Source organism: Camelus bactrianus, chromosome 35 (genome assembly GCF_048773025.1).
Source record: "Camelus bactrianus isolate YW-2024 breed Bactrian camel chromosome 35, ASM4877302v1, whole genome shotgun sequence".
Taxonomy (NCBI): domain Eukaryota; kingdom Metazoa; phylum Chordata; class Mammalia; order Artiodactyla; family Camelidae; genus Camelus; species Camelus bactrianus.
In genome coordinates this window covers 28,104,523-28,126,801 of record NC_133573.1, presented here as the reverse complement: position 1 = coordinate 28,126,801, position 22,279 = coordinate 28,104,523, and the positions used below count along the sequence as shown (strand labels likewise).

Here is a 22,279-nt window from a genome sequence, read left to right as displayed (position 1 = left end):
GTAAAGTCTACCTCTGTAAACAAGGGTAAACGTTTACTTTTTTTCTTTATCTGATTTCTCCAGAGACTCTTGAGTACTCCCTTTATGGCAAAACAGTTATTTACATAAGGTCAGTGAGCATCTGCTCTCCTGGGAACAGAACTCAGTTGCCTGTATTCGCCATATTACCAAGGCTTTGACTGGAATTTCACATGTGAGAGACGTGGGCGTAGACTCAGATGTGACCAGACTAAGCTTTAAAGAACTAAGACTGACTTTACGGAGCCAATCAAGTCCCTTGGAAAAACTGAACTCTCACTCTGGTACCAAGGCTCCCAGGGCCTTACCAGGTGAGTGTGAAAGGTGACTTCCTGGCAGGCCCGGGAACCTCAGGACGCGTTTTGGACCTCAAGAGAGGAATTCATCCAAACGTACAGTATTGAAGGGAAAATCTGATTCCAAGGGTTTGGCTTGGCTTCCTGTCCTCAGACTTTAGAGTTCAACATGACATTCTTTACAGCGAGCAGTCTTTAAATGTGCTTACATGGTCACTCACTATTCTTTCTGCACTTATGTAATTAACCAGGCCCAGTTTAATGCAAATTCGTTTTACTGAGATTATCTTTGATAAAATAAATGCAAGTGATTGTAGAGAAAAAAAAAAATGATGCCTGCACCTCTGTAGATACTAGATTCGAATCCCGTTAATCGTTTTTGAGGTTTTGTTACATAGCTGTAAACTGGACTGGATCTTGACTGCTTCCGGTTTGCTCAGTTAACTAGCAATGACTCTGCAAACCGACATTTCCAGTTTCCTCCCACCCTTCTGATTTGGAACCACTAAGAACAAAGACTGCCCTTGGGTCTCTCTGGAAGGGACTAAGCCAGATTTTCCTCCCTAACCAGATGGCAGCCAAGCCACAGGGACTGGGATCCTGGGTGTACAGCTCACAGCTGAAGGCATCCCCCCCTGACCTCTGGTCTGTGGACACCGCCGAGGGCCTCGAGAGCAAACTGACCGAGAAAAGCAGCAGCCTGCCATCTCACTTTAAGTATGAAACCCTCTCTTCAGTTTCTTTGGTCTGGCATTGGCCTGGGACGATGCCCCCAACACCCCTATCTCCCAGGCCATTGCTAAGTGCGGGGGTGGGGTGGGGTGGTACCTTTTAGATTGCTGGATTTCTCATCAGAAAAACTCTGATCTCTCCATGATAGGAGGGAGCCCCTGGTCTGTGTCCCTTTCTCTGGTTAACAACCCCCAACTTGGGGAACTTTGCATTCAAGCTCTGTACAAAGAAAGGGACACAGTGCAGGTGACCGAACACTTCCTATGCCAGGGCCCTGTTCGTGAGCCGCGGTGACCTGTCGCACCTGGATGAACACTTTTGAGGAAGTGGAAGCTCAGTTACATAAAAACACTGAACAAGCCATTCGGCTTAAAGAGGTGACTCCTTCAGTGGGGTGTTTCTTTCCATTTTGATTGGCTTGGGTCCTGCGGCTGAAGAGCACTCCAGACATTGTCCCCAGCTACTGTCCACCGAGTAAATGACCTCCCTAAGAGGAGAACTTAAGAAAGGGATGAAGAGAATGGCCAGCTTAAAAACGGTCACCCCGAACTCTGTGGCCTGTGAATGCCACACAAAGGATCATAGGAAACAGAGCTTTGGAACTGCAGTTGGGAGTGGTACTAATGCCTTAAATTTTGATCACATCCCTCAGTTAAGCTGAGGGTCTGATCAAAAGATGGGGGTGGGTGATTGTTTAAAAAAAAAAAAAAAAGAGATAATAGTCCCACAATGGAATCATTTATGATAAACCAACATCTCCAAACCGGGACTTCATGCCTAACCTAACTGCAGTTCCAGCCTTCCCCAGGAACGTAACCTTAACCGGTCAGCCTGGAACCCCCTGATCAGCACTAGTGAGGGTCCATCTGGCAGACCCTTTCATCCTCGAGAGGAAGCTTCCCTTGTCGCTCCCTGCTTCCTGCCTAGAAAAGGCTCCATTTCACACAGCTCCTCAGAGCGCCTTTCTGTGTGAGAGATGAGATGCTGCTCGAGTCATTAAGTGTTGAAAACAGATAACTGGGTCTCTAAATTTACTCAGTCGGATTTTCTGTTTTAACACTTTCCAGACCCTCTGGTTTTCCCCTGGTGGTGTCACAGATCAGAGAAACTTTGGGTACTTGAATTATTAATATTTTACTCTAGCATAATTAAAAGGAGAGGAAAGCTATTTTTCTGTGTTTTTTCCTTCCTGTAGGTGAACATTTAGTTACCCACGAGATGACATGTCACTAAGACACTTCCGTGGTATGGGTGCGTAGGAAGCACTATCTGGACAAAGAAGTAGGGTAAGGCTGAATGCTCTTCCCCGTTTCCAGCTGGGAAGGTTCACCTTTCTTAGCTTCCATTTTCCCATAGGTAAAATTGAACAAAAATAGCTACTTCACTGGGATTAACAAAATTAGATATACTTAAAGTTCCTAGGAAACTATCTGGCACAAGATAGGCTCCCCAAAAAGGTAGTTTTAATTATATTTTTCTTTAAAGTATGTTGGAGCAGAGATGGCTGGTTGCCTATCTTTCTTTCTTAGTAAAAAAAAATTTATTCTGGATGACAATGTGCCCATCTGAAAGATTCAATGTTCTAGCTTTCCTTACAGCTATAGAAGAGTCAGACAGATGTAAGCCAAAGTTTTTTGTGGGCGTTATGGAGAAGTGGTTTAATGAAGAAGAGTTACTCTCTCTTCCTCCTGCTTCCTGAATAGATTGTGGCTATGAGGGCTGGACTCCAGCAGCCATGCTGGCCTGTGGAGTACCTCTGAAGATGGAAACCTAGTGCAGTAGATGATGGAACAGGGCAGATGGTTCCTGGATCTCTGACATCATAGAACTATCATACTTGCTTTGAACCATATATGTGTTACTCCGTTTATATGAAGAGAGAAACACTTCCATCACATTTAAGTCATTATTATTTTGTGTCCTGTTACTAGCAGCCAATGCAATTTCTAATCAACATACACATTATTTCACATTTATTCAATTCTGAAATTGGGAGATGGCTTCTAGTATATAGTTTTAAAATAATTTTGTCTATCAAGAAAATAAGGCATCTAATTATTAATGGTGTCTTAAAGGAAACAGATTATTCTTCCAAGTTAGGACTTCTTTTTTCCTATTTACTACTTAGAGAACGCTTTCCTTTTCCTACCTAATTCTAATTTAATCACCAGTTTTAGAGTCTTATGAACAGTAGGTCCCCAAGAGACGTTTGTTGAATTAATTTAATAGCAACCTTCTAAAGAAAGTAGTTTGTGAAATGTGCTTTCAAGGTTTTATGATTAATTTATATTTAAAAGATTTTAATTTACTTGTTAGCAAAGTTAAAAGATTCCACCCAAGGACCCACCGATCTACACATGAAACAATTTCTCCTGAAAAGCTGATGGAACAGCTTCTGCACGAGAAATGACAGACCATGTAGAGCTGAATAAGAGGTATGGAGACCCTGCATCAACAGGAACTACCCGTGACACAGTGATTTAAAGGGCACTTAGACTACGTGTGAAGGAATCCACTTACTAACCCCTAGAGCATCTGCCAAACACATGGGGAACTGCTGGGACTCACGCCAGGGTTGGAGTTTTTGAGGACTGTAATTTTTTGTATCCCCTCCACCTTAATAGATGGCTAAGAACAAAGTCCAGACACTCTATAGCCAGCCAGCCTGCCAAGGCTGCCACAGCATGCCCCACGTCCAACCAGCATGGCCACGGGACACCCTAGCTCCAGCCTTTCTGTGAAGGCAGCCCCAGCATGCTCCAGACCCCCACAGCCAGCCAGTCTGCCAAAAACCCCAGAAAAACTCCTAATGAAATAGAGAAAAGTTAGTTACCTAATTTAAGAGTTCAAAGTAACGGTCATAAAGATGCTCACTGAACTCAGGAGAAGAATGAACACAGGGAAAACTTCAACAAAGAGTTAGAGCAAATCAAAACTGAGTGATATGATAACAAATGAAAAATACACTACAGGGAATTAAAAGCAAATTAAACGATACAGAAGAATGGGTCAGCAATCTGGAAGACAGAATAGTGGGAATCACCCAACCAGAATAGCAAAAAGAAAAAATAAATAGAGGCTAGCTTAAGTTACCTCTGGGGGACAACATCAAGCCTACTGACATTCACATTTTAGGGGTCCCAGGAGGAGGAGAGAGAAAGGGGCTAAAACCTTCCCTGACTTGGGGATGGAAACAGATATCCAGGTCCAGGAAGCACAGAGAGTCCCAAACAAGATGAACCCAAAGAGATCTGCATCAGGACACACTATAATTAAAATGGCAAAAATTAAAGGTAAGAATATTAAAAACAGCAAAGGGAAAAAGCAAATAGTCACAAATAAAGAAACTTCATCAGAAACTTTTGCCAGAAGGCAGTGGCATGATATATTTAAAGTGCTGAAAGGAGAAAACGTACACCAAGAATACTCTACCTGGTAAGGTTATTCTTCAGAGTTGAAGGAGAGATCAAGAATTTCCCAAACAACAAAAACTAAAGGAGTTCATCACAGCTAAACTGGCCTTACAAGAAACGTTAAAGGGTCTTCTTTAAGTGAAAAGAAAAGGCCATACCTAGAAATATGAAAAAAAAAAATCTCACTGGCAAAGGCAAATATATAGTAAAGGCATAGGACAGCCACTTAAAAAGCTAGTATGAAGGTTAAAAGAAAAAAAGTAAAATGAACTATAACTACAAAATAAAAAGATGTAAAATATAATGTCAAAACACACTGGGGAGGGGAGTACAAATGTAGCTTTGAGAATGCTTTTGAGCATTCAAGCTTAAGTGACTTTGAACTTAAAATAAACTGACATATAAATATATGTTGTTGAGACACATGGAGCTCATGGGTAACCAAAAACCTATGATGCACAAAAAATGAAGAGAAAGGAACACAAGTGTAACATTAGAGTCACTGATCAAAACCACATGGGAAGAGACAAAGGAACTAGAGGACCCACAAAAAGAGCCAGAAAGCAGTTAAAATGGCCGTAAGTACATACCTAGCAATAATCACTTTAAATCAATGCTCCAATCAAGAGACACAGGGTGGCTGGATGGATAAAAAAAAAAAAGACCCCTCTACATGCTGCCTCCAAGAGGCTCACTTTAGATCTAAAGACAGACTGAAAGTGAAGGGACAGAAAAGGATATTCCATGTAAATGGAAATGAAAAGCTGGGGAAGCAATATTCATTTCCAACAAAATAGACTTTAATACTGTAACAAGTGACAAAGAAGGGTATTACATAATAATAAAGGGCTCAATCCAAGAAAAGGATTTAATATCCATAAATATCTATGCACTCAACATAGAAGCCCAAACATATGTAAAGCAAGCATTACCAGGCACAAAGGGAGAAACTGAGAGTAATGCAGTAACAGTAGGGGACTTTAACTTCCCACTGTCAGCAATGCATAGATTAGCCAAACAGAAAAATCAACAAGGAAAAGCTGGCCTTAAATGACACATTAAACCATAAAGATATACAGAACATTCCATTCAAAAATGGAATACAGATTCTTTTTGTACATTTTCCAGGTAAATCATGTTAGGGCACCAGAAAATTTAGACTGAAATCATATCAAGCATCTTCTCTGACCACAATGGTATGAAACTTTCCAAAATCTATAGGATGCAGTACTAATAGGAAAGTTCATGCCTACCTCAAGAAATAAGAAATATCTCAACCAAATTTTATACCTAAAGGAACTAGAAAAAGAGGAAACAAAGCCCCAAGTTAGTAGAAGGAAGGAAATAATTAAGATCAGGGTGGAAATAAGTAAACTAGAGACAAAAATAACAGTAGAAAAGATAACTGAGACTTAAGGGGTGGTTCTTTGAAGAGATAAACAAAACTGATAAGCTTTTAGCCACTTTCATCAAGAAAATAGATGGCTCAGATAAATACAATCAGAAATAAAAGGGAAGTTACAGCTGACACCACAGGAATACAAAGAATCATGAGACAACCTCAAAGAAATGGATAAATTCCTAGTAATATTCAATCTTCCAAGACTGAATCAGGAAGAAATAGAAAATCTGAACAAACCCATTACCAGAAGTGAAACTGAATCAGTAATAAAATAAAACTTCCAATAAACAAAAGTCCAGAACTAGACTGCATCCCAAAGGAATTCTACCTAACATATAAAAAAAAAGTAATGAAAAGTAAGGAATGCTTCTAGACTCATTCAACAAGGCCAACATTACCATGATGTCAAAACCAAAGACACCACACAAAAAAAGAAAATTACAGGCCAGTACCTCAGATGAATATAGAGGTAAAAATCCTCAACAAAATATAAGCAAACCAAATTCTTTCAATATATTGTTCAAACACCACGATCAAGTGGGATTTATCACAGGGATGCAAAGATGGTTCAATATCAGCAAATAAATCAGTATAATACACCATGTTAACAAAACGAAGGATACAGATGATACAAAGCATTTGACAAAATTCAATATCCATTCATGATAAAAACTCTCATCAAAGTGGGCACAGAGGGAATGTACCTGAACATAATAAAAGCCATGTGTGACAAACCCACAGCTGGCATCATATTCCACGGTGAAAAGCTGAAAGACCTTTTCTTCTAAGATCAGGAACAAGCCAAGGACGCTCACTCTCATCACTTTTACTCAACATAGCATTGGAGGTCCTAGCCATAGCAATCAGACAAGAAAAGGAAATAAAAGGTATCCAAATTGGAAAGGAAGTGAAACTGTGACTATTTGCAGATGACATGATACTACGATCCACAGAAAACCTTAAAGACACCACGAAAAAACTATGAGAGCTAGTAAATTCAATAAAGTTTCAGGATAGGACATGAAAATACAGGAATCTGTTCCACTTCTATACACTAATAATGAACTATCAGAAAGAGAAACCATGAAAACAATCCCATTTGCAACTGCATCAGAAAATGAAATACCCAGAAATAAATCTAACCAAAGAGGTGGAAGACCTGTACTCTGAAAACTAAAAGACACTGACACAGGAGATTAAAGAGGACACGAAGAAGTGGAAAGATATCCCATGTTCATGGATTTGAAGAATTAATATTGTTAAAATGTCCATACTGCTGAAAATAGCCCACAGATTTAATGCAACCCCTATCACAATACCCATTTTTCACAGAACTAGAACAAATTATCCTGAAGTTTGCATGCAACCACAAAAGACCCTGAATAGCCAAAGCAATCTTTGTTCTGTCAAGCAAGTCCCACACTGCTTAAATCCTCGTTGTTATATAAATTAAACCAAATTGCAAAAAGTAAGCAAGCAGATAAAAGAGTCCATAAATAGGGCCCTTTACCAACTGACTAAGTTAGAGAATTACTCGGAGTGAATCATCATTCATGTCAGTGGCTGCTTTTTACACTCACCAGTGGTATTTGCTTACATACAAGGTCTGAATGAGAAATCAGGGCATCTCAAAACAACTCAGCGTCCTTCAGAAAGTGTAATGCAAGCTTTGCCTCCCCACCATCTCTTATTTCTAAAAGGACTCAATTCTTTGAAATCTAAGGAGTGAGACAGTCATTTTAGATTTGATGTGTGGATTCTCTGCCACACATCTGCTTCTCTGGTTTTGGTAAAGCGTTACAAAGGCTTGGGACCTTAAGAGCATTTCCTGTAACAGGAACAAAGCAAACACTGCCTGAGATGGTAACTGACAAGCAGAGGCGGAAATATCCCCGTTTTCTGCAAAGCGGGATTCAGAACAGCCTTCCCCGTAAAATGCAAACATACAAACAAACATACAAAAACCGTGGGGAAAGATGCCAAGTGAAGCCGGATTATATAATGCCTCCTAGAAGCCTGGTCTGAAGTGTATTTAGCCTTCTGACAAAAGCCTCGCAATATTTCAAGAGGAAAAGTGGACAGCAGGTCTAGAGCGCAGAGCAGGAGAGCGGGGCCGAGTTCCTTACTTTGCCGTTTGGTGACGTACCTGCACCATCCCAGAGCAACAGAGACTTTTAATCTCCAGGAGGAAATTTCTAGCAGGGAATTTCTCGAACCCTCATTATCAGAAATTCCAAACTCCTTCCTGCTGCAGAACATAAGCCTACTTTCTCTTAAACAGCTTCTCCTAATCCTTCTACTCCTTAATGCCTCCTGGTTGCAGCCCCTCCACCCCTCTTGCCCAAGACCCTTTCTGCCTATTCAAATTCTAATTTCTAGTTTTTCTCAGCTCTGGTGCTTAGAGCCTACATTCCTCAGTTTAACATTACTCACCACCTTTAGAAGGATCATTCTTGCCTCTTTTATCAGAGTATGAAATTCTCCAGGTTAGGAACTGTATTAGATGCTCCTGTACCTTTCACAGTGCTTTGAATACACATATGATCACTGAGTGCTTTTTCACAGTCAGTTTCTCTTTATTTTAGTTTAGTGTATTGATCATTTAGAGGTCCTCTGTAACTTACACACATACTAAGGTAGGTCATTATCATCAAGGCTTGAAACAGAACAAGAGAAAAAAATCTTCACCCTCTTTCGCCCTTAACCACGTGGTCCCACGTGGGTCCACTTACTTATTCTAAGTTACACTCAGCGGGGATTGGATCAAGAAGAGCAGAGAAATAGAGAGAGAAAATCATAAAGCTCGTCCACGAGGGCTGATCTACAAGGATGTTCATTTCAGTGTTATTTAAACCAGAACAAAAAGTTAGAAACATTCTGATTAGATAAGTCACATTGTCTTAACATATTTAAACCTAGAGAGTGTTACAAATGCAAGTTATGGAACAATATGTACATATAGTGGGTCGCTATTTTTATTTTTTAAAATCTAGTGGCTGAAAAATCTAGAAGGCTAAACTTCAAAGTATTAATAGTGATTATATCCAAATGGCGGAATTATATATGCTTTTGTTCTCTGAGCATGTAAGTACCTTCCAAATTTTGTAAAATGATCCCAAATAACTTTTAAGTCAGAAATTTTTTTTTAAAAAATTTTTAAGGAAAAAGTTGAGGAGGAGAATCTTCCCAGAACAGGAAAGACACTTCTGACAAAAATCACCCTTTTGCCTCACTGCTCAGGACCTCACTGATCCATGCTGAAGGATGACCTCCTACTGTCCTTAAAAAGGACAATAACAGTGCATGCACATCTTGATCTGTTTTTTCCAACTTTTGTCTCTTCAAATACACGTATGGTAGACGAACAGACAGGTGCCACACCCTGTCTCCCCCCTACAAAGCACTGCTGTTACATAAGTCACACACTGCTTAGAACCCTTGTATGTAAGTTAAACCAAACTCTGCAAAACAGGTGAATAGACAAGTTCAGAAGGAAAGGAAGGCCCTTTACCAGCCAAGACATTAAAAAAAAAAAAATTAACATGTCAGTGGTGTTTAGAGGAAAAGAAACTTGTTTAAATAGATGGAAGATGGACTCAGATAGAGAAGAACTACATGGAGACAGCACCCCACATCTCCAAATGAGGGCTTCCAGGGGCACCCAGCTTTACTGGGTGAGATATGGATGAAGGGGTGTTGGGGTGGAAGCCTTACCTTGGTCTGGAACGTGCAGAACATGTGCGTTAAGAACGGATGCTCCCAGGCCAAGGAGAGAACTCGCTTCTCTACCATTGTACACTCCACATCGTCGTCCATCAAAACCACATCTTTCTTTAAGGCTTTTATTGCAAAAAACTGATTGGTTTTCTTGAACTCTGCCAGGAAGACCTAGAAGGAAGGGGAACAAGTGACTTTATTTTAGACTTCGGATTCACACTCATTAAAGAAGAGCCACAAAGTCCTTCTCCGATCCTCCGCCATCCCCTTTTTATGGAGGCAAAACAGCTTGCTGGCGTGGGATGGTATGAAACAGTTCCATCCTCTCTGTACCTTTCAAAGGGTTTCACAGAGCTACTGTGCACATGGGATGGGTTATTATCAGCCCCTGAAAAATTCTATCTAAAAAAGTGTGCCCTGTCTGCCCAGGGACCTGAGTACGTTTATTTAAAAAATTCACAGAGACAAATGTGCACTGAAGGAAGCAGCAGCAAGTAGTGGAAAGGAGGACTTGACTGCTCTTGAAATATCACTGAAAATGAGCGTACAACCTTACTCCAAGTTTTACCCACTTTTTCAAGGCAAAAAAGAATGTGTGAGGAACAGAGGTGTCCTGGTGTGCTTAAAGAATGCATCGCATTTCCTCTGATGGTACAGACGCCAGTACCATCTTCAGGACCTACTATGTGCCAGACATTCTGCTGTGTGCAAATTTTATTGTCTGTTTAATTTTTAGCTCAGAACACTCTGCAAGAGATCGTAATTAAAAAAAAAAACAAAAAACTAGGCTCAAAGGATAACTTAACTTCTTCAAATTCATGGGGCTACTCAGTGGAAAATCTGACTCCGAAGTTTACTTTTGCCCCTTGCTTTCAAGAACACCAGATGGCACATAATGGAGAGTTTCTCCAGCTTTCACTTTTGCAAATGATGCAGCAACAGACAATTGACAGCAGTGAAGACGTGGCATTTGGAGACAGAAAGCTCCAGCTCAGGCCTCATTTTGCAGATGCTTTACTAGCTGTGGGAATGTGGGCAAACAAACTAGCCTTCCTGGGGCTTCAGTTTCCTAATGTGTAAAAGGGTTAACTCTCACTGCATTGCTGACTTACAGGACTGCTGTGAAAATCAAAAGGGAAGTGATTTGTGAACTACAGAATGCTTTCTAAATGACAGTGGTTGGAATCTAAGAAATGAAACGAATTTATATAACAAAACAGAAACAGACTCATAGAGAACAAACCAGCGGTTAGTAGTGGGGAGAGGGGAAGCGGGGAGGGGCAAGATGGGGGAGGGGATTAAGAAGAACAAATTATTATGTATAAAATACATAAGCAAAGGATTCTATTGTACAACACAGAGAAATACAGCTATTTTGTAATATCCTTTAATAGAGTGTAATCTATAAAACTATTGAATCACTATGTTGTACATTTGAAACTAAATATTATAAATCAACTCTACTTAAAAAAAAACAACAAACCCTTGTCACGTGTTTCTTTTAGTAACTTCTAGGGAACGTTGAAGTCAGTGACGCTAAACCAGTAGTGAAAATGCACATGTCTATGTTTAAAATAATATAGTGTGGACACATAGCTTTGGGGTAGTTGGCTCAATAGAGGGGATAAAGCCCAGATGAGAATTCAGGCAAACAAGTGATGTGCGTATCTCCAGAAAAACACGTAGTTTGTTCTCCTGGGCCTCAAAGTCAACGCAGATCCAAAACACAGAGGCTGCCATATTGGTGAGGAACCATATTTTCCATGTAGAGTGAAAAGAAAGAAGAAAAACAAGTGTTGGAGTATTTTTAGTGTTGTGAGAAAAGGAAATAATGGCTGTCCTATTCTGCTTCAGTGTGTCACCCCCATCACCTTGGGCCCCACGTGCAGTCCCCTGGGAGTACAGGGACCTGGGGTTCTGATGGTGAGGAGCTTACTGCTTTGGACATAGAGCAGAGGGTACGTGGAGCTCTCAGCTGTCCCTCGGGTTATTTGCTAAGGCATACAGGTTTAACTTAATGCCTTATTAACCTTGCTGAAATGGAGAAATCCGCACGGGAACAAAGACAAACATTTCATTAACAATTAGAAGTCCTCTTTCGGTAATTGCTTCTTTCAATAAAACATCCCCAAACCAGCCATAAACTAAGAAGCTGAAAAGGCAATTTCCATCTCTGTAATGTGCTTTCAATTTTTGGTAACAGGTTATAATTGCACATTAATTGATGCTAAATTTTAATGAAGACTGGCTGTAAAATTGCCTATTACACTCAGATTAACACCAAATGCGCCTGCTGTGGTTCACGTCATTGTGGAAACGAACTAAATGAGCTAACAGATATCAGCTACGGCCTGCAGGACAGAGTGGATTTTGCCCAAGGCGATGCCTTGGTATTTAAATCCAAACCCCAATTGCAGCACAATGTCACTCAACCATGGCAATGCCCGGTTGCATTTTTGCTTGTTTATTATTAAGTAAACCAGGTAGGTTTTGCAGCCAAGGTGAGCAGGTGCTGAGCGTAACACTGGCCTTGACTGAACAAATTCATGGACCAGTAGTTTCCATCTAAAATTCCCCTAAGAGTGGCATCCAAGAATATAAGACGACAGAGGTTCCCGTGAATACTGAGCCTTATTATCCAACAACCTTAAAGTCTATATTCCATGACACCCCTCTTTACCGTCACTGGCTTGAAAATATTCTCTGGTCACCAATAGCTGATTATTATTTCTCAGATTATGCCTTCTTCTTCCCTGTCCTCTCCTCACCCTCTGTTGACTGACTGCCAGCCATGACTTGAGTGAGTGGCAGGAATAATTGAGAGGAAGGACCTGCTCCGTGAACCTTTTCCCAGGGCTCAAGCTACAGTCGTATTATGGGCTGAACTGCGTCCTTTCCAAATAAATCCTATGTTAAAATCCTAACCCCCCAGCACCTCAGCGTGTGACCATGTTTGGAGGCAGGGTCTATTCACAAGGTAGTTACGTTAAAACGAGGTCATCAGTGTGGGTCCCAGTCCAAAATAGGGCTGGTGTCCTTACAGGAACGGGAGATTGCGAAAGACGTGGAGGGACGACCATGCGAGGACACAGGGAGAAGACAGAGCTCACAAGCCCAGGAGAGAGGCCTAGGCAGAAACAGCCCTGTCCACATCTCGGTCTCTGACTTCCAGCCTCCAGAGCTGGGAGAAACACATTCCCACCGTGGAAGCCCCTCGGTCTGCAGTACTGGGACACGGTGGTCCCAGCCAGCGACTATGAGGCTGAGAACACTCGGGAGGGAAAAAAAAAATCACACAGAAAGTAAAACCACACCCCAGCTTTGAGAAGGGAGCAAAACAACAACAAAAAACACCACTGAAACAAAAATATCTCTGTGAAAGAGGAACTGGCTGAGGCACCTCACTTCTTTGGTGTCTAAAGATAGCAAACTCGTAAACTCGTGGGATGGACACCTGACCTGAGAACCCTGATTCCCCGGCAGCAGGGGCTGACTTCCTAGGGCCTCCGGGTCCCTATTCATACACTTCTCTGTCTTCTAACATGTATAATATAATAAAGTAAGTATAATATAATATAGTAAGTATAATACAATATAATACAATCTAATCTAATCTAATCTAATCTAATCTAATCTAATCTAACAGTTCCTGACCAGGAATGCCCTCTGCACACGCACACGTGGGTTTGGTCCCACCGGTCCCCTAGTTCCACTGGCCAAAAGTTTGCTCTGCAATTTCTGGAAGTTGGTCCGCAGACTCCTACACGCGGATCCTACCTTGCCAAAACTTCCTTTCCCCAGCATCTTGTGCAAGATGAAGTCCTCGATTTTTAACTTCATATGTAGAGATGGTCTTTCTCTGTTCAGTCCAGGTTCTGGACGGTGGCACGCCTTCTCCACCTCATCCAAGGGCGACTCCCAGGAGATTCCCTGAGGCTCTGGAAATGGCAAGCCAACGGTTAAAAGGAAAGAAGGAACCGTGGAGGGTCGTTCTAGCTGCTTGGAGAACACGCTTTCCTTTCCACGTCCCACTCTGAAGCTCTGTTCACAAAAGTGAAGAAAGGTTCCTGCGGTGCAAAAGCATCACCTCCTGCCTGTGAGCCTGGCGTGGGGCGTGGGGCGTGTGGTGTGGGGACCGTGTCCCTTTTTGCAATAGACCCGGAAAATGTTCAAGTTAGGAAGCATTCCAGTCAGCGTAAAGCCATGTATGCAACAGGAATGGACACTTTTTAATAATGTCAGATCATGGGCAAAGAGGAATTTTAACCAAATTTGAGGGAAAATGATTCTTTCCTGCTTGCATGGCTCGCAGACACCGTGGCGTCAAGTTCTGTGACTTACCACGTGGGGGAAGAAGTAACAGACAGCAGGTCATTGAAGATCCAAGTCGCATCCTTCACCACAGGCTTCAAGTCAAGACACTGCCTACTCTGATCATCCCTGAGACACAGTCTACTTCTCTGCCTGGAGCAGCTTTCCAAATCTAATCTAAACCTTTCTTTAGAAATTTTTTCAGTCAATTTATTCCTCACCCCATGCCAGAGGAAGTGCAGAAAAACTTTTTTTGGAACCTTCCTCCCACCCCCTTATAACGGTTCTTTTTTAAAAATTGAAATACATTTGACATACCATGTTGTGCCAATTTAAGGCGCGTAACACGCTGAGCGATACATTTATACACCGTGATGCCACTGGACAGTTAGCACCTCTGTCACAGCACATAGCATTTCTCTTTTGTGGTTGGAATAAAGACATCTATTTCCCAATCTCTTGGTTTGTCTTTCACGTTCTCCGTAAGTCCCAGGAAAAGAAGTACTTTATAATGATGCTGAAGCTACCCAGGTGCCAGAACCACACGGGCACGTCTTCCATGAAGGACTCTGGAACAGTAGCCTGGATGGACTTCCATCGCATCATGAATGTTAAGGACGCCGGGCTTTTCTTCCTCCTCCTAATCTTAAACGTCCCAGAAAAGCCTCAAAGGTGCGGAATCAGATGGGCTGGGGTGTTCCTACTCTTATGGTGGATTTGTTCCTGTAAAACCGCTTAACTGTGGCAGGCAGTGACACTGCAACCCTAAGGAAAGGTCTGCCGTTGTTTCCTCCAGGCCATTCCATCCCCCCCCCCCCCCCCCGCAAAGGCTTCACTCCTAAGAAGTAGGAACCTCTTAAGCTGGGGCTAGATCTGTAACCTCTAAATAGCAATGAATCATTTACCGGGCCAGGTAAATGGAGAATCTAAACCCAGAGGACTCAGGCCTACCAGGCTTCGCTCCGGACCACGACCCTGCCGCGGGGCAGGAAAGCGCGTACCTCTTTTCCCCGGAGCTGGAACGTACGGCAGCCTCGCTTCGTCTTTTATGGAGCACGGGAGACCAATTTCGACGGGACCTTCTCTGAAGATGTGTTCAGAATCTCTTAAGCAGCGAGCCTAGGTTACAAATAAAGAGTGAGACCACCGGGCACTGACTGGACAGCTCCGCCTGCCGTCCGAGGGCAGGAAGCCGCTGAAGATCCTAAGTGCACAGGATAACGCAGCTCTCCCGTCCCTCGGAACTCTCAGGTCCCCACATCCTAGGAATGTCTGCCGTATTTTATGCACCAGCAGAACGTGTTTGCTCCTTCATACTTTTCCGGGGGGCTACCTGACTTCTTTCATGCCATCTACATCATTTGGCCATCATTTGAAGACCGACGGGAGGGGAACTAGCTTACACAGACAATGCTTAGTCTTAGAAAGGGTTTGTTCTCGGATGTGAGGCTTCAGCACGGTGCTAAGCGGCAAGGCAAAAGCTGCCGTGGACTCAGTGTTCTGAGGATGATTCTCAGGATGATTCCAGCAAATAAATGTTCCCCCGCCACCCCCGGCTATTAGATAACCCTCGTATATAGGTAGAAAGCTGGCAATACATCCTCAGTATGTTTCTGCCCCTGCTCAGTCTGTGAAGGAGTTAAGATCTTATAAAGATCCACACAATAGAAATGCATTAATTAAGTATCACGGGGGTGGGGATTAGGGCACCAGGATGGAAGTCAGGGTCAAGGCAAGTGCTCAGAAACAGACCTCATGTTGTCCAGTAGGGCTGCTACAGTCAAAAAAAAAAAAAAAAAAAACAGAGGGCCTGGGACAGTCCTTGTTCAGTTGAAACTGCATGAACTTGTCACCTAGAAAGCCTTTCCTACCTGCTGAGTGCTCTCGATCATTGCCAGCGCTTCAGCCATTAGCTTCTGGTTTATGCCACAAAGGTTGGCCACCTTTGTCTGGCACCTGTGATGTACGTTCATGCCACATGCTGAAAGGAAGGAAACAACACCTTGAGCAAGAGCGACAGGACCGACTTCCGTGGACTTGGCACGTGGTCTGTCGTAGGGGCATGTACGTCAGAGGAATAACCGGCCAGCCCCCGCACCGTCCTCTCAGCAGAGGGAGACACTGGAGACGAATAAATGGGGGCAGTGCTTCTACGATGTCCCTGTGCGTCCATCTTCCCTTCCCCAACACACACACACGCACACACACCCACACCCCCAGGTGCTCCTTGGTGTGATGCTGGAAATGACTCCCACCCAGGCGGGACCAGAGCCTCGCTGACGGGGGAGGAAGGTTGCTGCTGGAATGCATTTAGACTGGGCCATCGCTGAGAATAAACAGATGAGTTTGGCTCTCATTCCAGGGCTGATTCCATATTAGCTGGTAGTGACGTGAAATGCTGGGATGCAAGGTCATTACTCCCATGCTAGCCAGGAACCCAGGTATCCCCTGTCCCACGTGGGCTGCCAGGGGCTCCTGTACCCTCTAGACTGAGCACAGGCTGCAGCTCAGCCTGAGAACTGGAAAAGAGGCAGCGGGGTGGTCCCCGTATACGTGCGGGGGCCGGGGTGGGCGGAGGGAGAGCGGTCTGGAGACCACGTTCTCACCACCCGGGGGAGCTGGGCTGTTTGACTAAATGACCTATAGCGGCTTCTAACTCTGAGACACCCCCCTCCCCATTCTGGAGGAGGGTTCTGACTCCTTAGTCCTGAAAACAGCACGACAAAGGTCTACGCTCCACCTACTCCGACTGTGGGAACCCTCTTGTATGGGGAGGGTGTGCACCTGTGTGTCTGCATAAAGACAATTCTTGCTTTGTGTTGTCAGTCTTAGAAAATTCAAATTCTGGCTTATGAAACATCACCGTTATGACAAAAGAAAAAACTAACAAAGATGTCTAAACACCGGCGGTTAGAACCCCAATCTCATGTCCTACTTGCTTCTATAAAGGTCTATCAGCAGGGACTGTTAGAGCGGAATTAGGCAGGAGAAACGATAAAATCACGCTGTTTTGATCTTCTTACCGTATTATCAGCCCATGTGTGTGCAAAAAACTTGGCACAGTGGCGACTCTCAACTAGGTGCTCGCCAAACACAACTTGCTTTCATCTATTAATTTGTTGGGATAAAAATCTCATTGAAATATTTTAGGTGAAATTTTAGCAGTCTTCACCTTTAAACTAGATAAATGGTTCATAATAAAACAAGAAAACAGCATTTTCTACATAAATAAGTATAAACTGTCACTTGTCCCATTATATGTGCATAAAGTCATAAAAATCCATCTGAAATGAAATCTATTTTAATGTAATAAAGAAACTGCTTATAGTGACTTCTCCCCGCTGAATTCTGCAGTTTGCGCCACTCATACTTGGACCCGTGGGGTTAGCATCACCTGTGGGGTCAGAGTGAGGGGTTAGCACCTTGCTCTTTAAAACTGTAGCAGAGCTAAGCTCCTCCTGGAGAAGGAAGGCCCCGTGCCCACTAGGAGAACGTCGCTGAGTCTCTTACTAACCTAGTAGGTGATAACTCAGTCTCGGTGAGTGCAAACAGTCCCTTCTGATGACTAATTTCATGTGAATTTTAGTGGAGAGAGAAAGGAGACAGGGTCAGGATGGAGGGGCCCTAGTTACAAAGGAGGCTTATAGGAGAGCAAGAAGAAGAGAGGGCGGGAGGCGGAGAGGCAGACAAGGGCATGGGGGTGGGGGGTGAGGAGACCCGCCCCGCGGGGTTTACAGGAGGAACAGAGTGGCTCAGGGAAGGAAAGGGAGGGGAGGAGGGGGGAGGGGAGATGTGAGATGTAGGAGGATGAGGACTGAGGGAAGAGAAGGGAATGGAGAAGAATGTTGGAAAAAGACAGAACAGAGCAGGGCGTGGGGACCGGGAAACAATGCCAAGGAATGCTCGTGGAAGTTCTAAGCTCGGAGGCATAATCACACTGTTGGGACCAGCCTGGCCGCTGCAGGTGGGGCACCCAAGCTCCGGGGAAAGAAAACCTCAACCGTGAGACCATCGAGACCATTGTGGGATTAGAGGCGCTGTCAGATGGGGACTGGATTATTCCTCTCCTGTCTCTGTCCAACCAGAACCCTCTGAGATGCCCTCTCTCCTGGGAATGCTAATATAGTCTCTACAACGCCACGCCCTCTTGAACAGGTGTAGAGGAGAGCGCGCCGTGGTGCTACCGAGGGATCTTAAGGTGAACTTTGACTACATGTGGGTTTGCCTTCAGGAATGATGTGAAACCTAACCCGACCTGCCTCCAACAAGATGTCACTCCAGGCTCCACCAGACACGTGGCTGCCGCTGGGGTGGGGACGAGGCACTGCTAGAGGTGGCCTTCCACCTTCAGCCGTCACTTAGGAGATAAGACATGCATCCGCTGGGGGGCACACATTAAAATGGGGCCGGCACGAAAATATAAAGTGCCTTCTATGTTTAACAATGTTAAATAGAAAGGTCCCTGCCGAGCAGGACACGTCTGTTTTGAATATGTGACCTGGCCGCTCACCCTCACTCAAAAAAGCAGAAGTGTTTTGTCCGTTCTGGTTAGAGTTTTCAGTCCTGACCCCCTAGTCCTGGTGTAATAGCAGCTCAGTTTCTAAAGGTTATTGCCTTAGCAACCTGGATTTTTAGAGCAAGCAAGCTCTTTTTTGCTTTTTCTCAGAGTCGGGTTGAATAACTCAATGGGTTAAGGGCGGAGGCGTGGGCTCTGCTGTCAGGTTGCCTGGAGGGAACGATCAGAGAGTCAGAGCCTCTTACTGAGTGGAGTTCACAGCACCCTCTGGGGACACGCTCTGCAGCCTGAGTCGTGGAGTTCTGTGCAGGACTTCCCACCAGCCAAGCAGACATAGAGGCTTGTTCCTTAATGGAGCCACAGACAGACTCATACTCGCTGGTGCAAAGGAGAGGGACAGGGGCAGGTCCAGTGAACAGGACCAGTCAGGGGAAGATGCTGCCTTCTTTCTCGCAGGGACCAGGTACAAGAGAGGGCATTGGGCCAGGAGCCTTGACGTTGGACCTGATCGATTGTGCACTCATCTGGGATACAGGAATGGGCAGGTGAGAGTGGAGGAAAAGATGACAGTGGATTATTGTCTGGGAAGTTCTCATGCACGATCACGGGGCTCTTCCGGGCTGGCTGGAGAAGTCAGTCATCTGGTCCCCATCCTCCCTCCCAACCTCGTCCTCTCCACCGGTGGGGGGGTTCCGCGGGGTTGGGGCGAGCTCATTTCCCTGGGACTCACCGTCACACTTGAGTCCTTGCCTGGCCAGGCCCCACAGCAGGGTCCCACAGTGCTCGCAGAAGGTTGGGCTCTTGTAATTGTAGACCTTAAATCTATGTGGCATGTCGATTTTGAACCTCTCCTTGTGGAACTGAAAGAGGAGGAGAGTGTGTCACCGCAGGCACGTCCCTGGGTCCCCGACTTTTCATGCTGTAGCAGATATTTTAGCATAATTAACAGAATAATAGAGACATTGCAATGATGTGTGTTGTAAACCTAATTTTTACTTGTCAAGCCTTCAAGTCGTGTTCAAAGAAGGCAGGGAGCCATAAGCTCTTCTAGGTCAAGGGCAAGGGTGTGATGTGCACCTGTCGAGTGACCTGGACACGGCTGAAGTCCGAGGCATTCGCACAGACAGGCTAATGTTTCAGGAAGAGGAGGCCAGGGTTATTTATTTAAATGGGCGCTAAGTAAACGTACTTCCTTTCCTATTTTAATGTAATATATCCTTATCTCTTTTGACCTCGAGCTTTAACCTTTGGAAGATGTAACATGATGCCTCCTGTAGAGGGAACATCGCTTCGGGTTTGCTAGTGCGGGAGCCCAAAGAATAAACCATTTTCACACCTATTGTACCTGAACTGGGGCGACAAGGGGTGAACACTTCCTCCAGGGGCTGCAGACAAATATGTCACATGTGTTACCTTTTACGCGTGTGATAGCGCATATAATCCTCAAAACACCTCATGTGAAGTAGCCTCTGTTAGTATCCTGATTTGACAGATAAGGAGATTGAGCACAGAGAGGGCAAGACGCTTCTCTAGGACACACAGCCATTGACTGAGCTGGAATATCTCTGGGCCTGGCAGTCAGACTCTGAGCGCATCCTCTTACAGCACCCCTCTTCCCTCTCAAAATAAATGTGGTCATTTAGCGGGTGGGGAGAGGGAAGAGGACCAAGGGATGCTGGCAGTAGATATAGTCAGATTTTTACTTACAGTGTTCCAGAGTCTACATTCTCTCCTTTAATCAAACTTATTACGTGAACAACGAAAAATCAGGCACTTTGATTCCTGGTCAGAATACCAATATTCTTGTGCAGTATACAAGAATACAGTGTACTTACTTGAGACTTACCATCTCCATAGAAGTTTCTAATTAAACAATTTGTTTGAGAACATGTGTAGTAAAGCCGCCTTATTCACTGAAGTGGCACATGTTCCCGCTGTGGATACCGGGCAAGACTGGGTCTTTACAATGAGTTTCAAATGGCTTGAAAGTCGCCCAGCACTTACTCGAGACATTCTCAACCAAAAACTAACTTTCAGAATTCTTATTTTGTGTAAACGTTTTCATGTAAAAATAGACGAGGTCCAGACTGGATGACTTCTATGTCAAAGCTTGAACCCTAGCCCAAATGGTTCAAGGTGCATCTGGGAAAGATGAGATATCTGTACTTTCTAACACGACAGTCACCAAGTTGTGAAAAGGTGTGCTGTGCATGCTAAACACACACTGGACTTGGAGAAGTCCTATAAAAAATAATGTAAAATCTCTCAATTTTTATATTGATCATATACTGAAATGATAATATTTGGGCAGACTGGGTTAAAGTATATCATTAAGATTAATTCCACCTGTTGCTTCCTGCTTTTTTAATGTGGCTCCTTAAAAGTTTAGAACACTTGTGACTCATTCTACTTTTACTGGACATTAGCCATCGAAGTTAACAGTCACGCTTACAATTTGTGATTTTCCCAGGAAAGCTGAAGGCATCAAGGAAAGGGGAGCAGGAGGGTGGGCTGGAAAGTGGCAATTTGATGTAAACAAACAGAAACATCGGCCTGTGAGACTGAGATCTGAATTCCAGCCCCAGCTCTGCCACTCGGAGGCGGCTGACCTGGGCAGACTACATTCACCTCTCTGAGCCTTAGCAGTCACTTGCAATATGAGGTTATCCCCTTCTGGCTCTCAGTTTTAAAAGAAATTCTACTCTGGAAAAACTCAGCCAATTTGCTTCTCTTTGCCCCTCTGCTGGAGAAAATCACACTCCTGGGCAGGTGGATGCCCTCAAACTCGAATGGACTTACGACGGCTCCGCAACCCTACCGCCTTTCTCCAGTCCCTTGCTTTCCCATCTCTCAGATAATGATTTTACAGACCCTCCTTCCTCCTGAGAGCCACTGGTTGCCTTCTTTCTTCCCCCAGTCCTCAGACTTCACGGAGGACACAAGCCACCCAAGAGAAGCTCCTTCATCTGTCCACCCCAAACCTACAAACCTACCTTCTTCTGCGATCATGTTGTCCTAGCCCCTCCCTGTCCCATCAGAGACTCGCCTCCACGTGGCTTTGGACCTCTTCCCCTCTTGCCAGGATTGACTGCTTTGATGGCCCCTCTCTCTCTAGCTTCATCCAACACTCGTCTCTCCCGAGCGATGGGAGAATTTCTGTCCCTTGTGTTTTATCTCCTTCCAGCTACTGTTCGACTCCAGGGATCTCCTTCCTGGCTGATCTTCTTGATAATATTAATACATAGGTTGCTTCCATATCATCACCTTCCAGGAACTCTTAGTGCTGGCCAGTGGGCTGAACACCTCTACAAGCCTCTGAAGCTTCTCAGATGGAGGGCTCCAAAGAGCTCCACGTGGCCCTCCCTTTTCTCTGCATCTCAGCTGCACTGAACACACACACCTCTTCTCTCTCTGGCTTCTGTAACTTCACTCACTCTTGGTGTGTGAAGAGGACTCTCTGAACCCTTGTTCTCAGTCTACCCCAAGCTCCTTCTCTCATACCTAACGGCTAATTTTAGATTCCTCTGGGGTCAGCTCTGAGCCCTCTTCCCCCTCACTAGGTAATCTCTCTGGCAGCTTTAAATTCCACCTGTATGATAGTCACTCCCAAAGGAACAGATTTGGTCCATTGGCTCATGTAAATTCCAAGCACAAATAAAATTGTCCAGTTGGTACCTCTGCCTGGATGTCCATAGGCATCTCAGACTGACCTTGTCCAAAACTGAGATATGAATTCCTCCCTCCAGCTCTCTCCTTCCTGTCTTATTCACATTGTCGTGGCTCTGCTCTCTACCCCACCACTCAAGACAGAAACCTGGCCATCATCCATATCACTCCACATCCAATCCATCAGCACAGCCAGCCATTTCTAACA

The 22,279-nt window shown here is 44.3% G+C and overlaps 2 protein-coding genes across 7 annotated transcripts in view; one reads left to right on the top strand and one right to left on the bottom strand.

The window, feature by feature from the left end:
• The window catches only part of PRKCQ (protein kinase C theta), a 131,600-nt gene that overhangs the window by 46,064 nt on the left and 63,257 nt on the right, over positions 1-22,279 (bottom strand). For all 6 annotated transcript variants that reach the window (XM_074358149.1, XM_074358150.1, XM_010961807.3 and 3 more), the window contains 5 exons: positions 19,136-19,265; positions 15,761-15,870; positions 14,891-15,008; positions 13,356-13,516; positions 9,576-9,749 (listed from right to left, as the gene is read on the bottom strand). In XM_074358149.1, the coding sequence (XP_074214250.1) occupies positions 9,576-9,749; positions 13,356-13,516; positions 14,891-15,008; positions 15,761-15,870; positions 19,136-19,265 (693 nt within the window). The remainder of the gene's footprint in view (positions 1-9,575; positions 9,750-13,355; positions 13,517-14,890; positions 15,009-15,760; positions 15,871-19,135; positions 19,266-22,279) is intronic.
• The window catches only part of PFKFB3 (6-phosphofructo-2-kinase/fructose-2,6-biphosphatase 3), a 273,821-nt gene that overhangs the window by 234,270 nt on the left and 17,272 nt on the right, over positions 1-22,279 (top strand). The gene's annotated exons all lie outside the window — the stretch shown is intronic.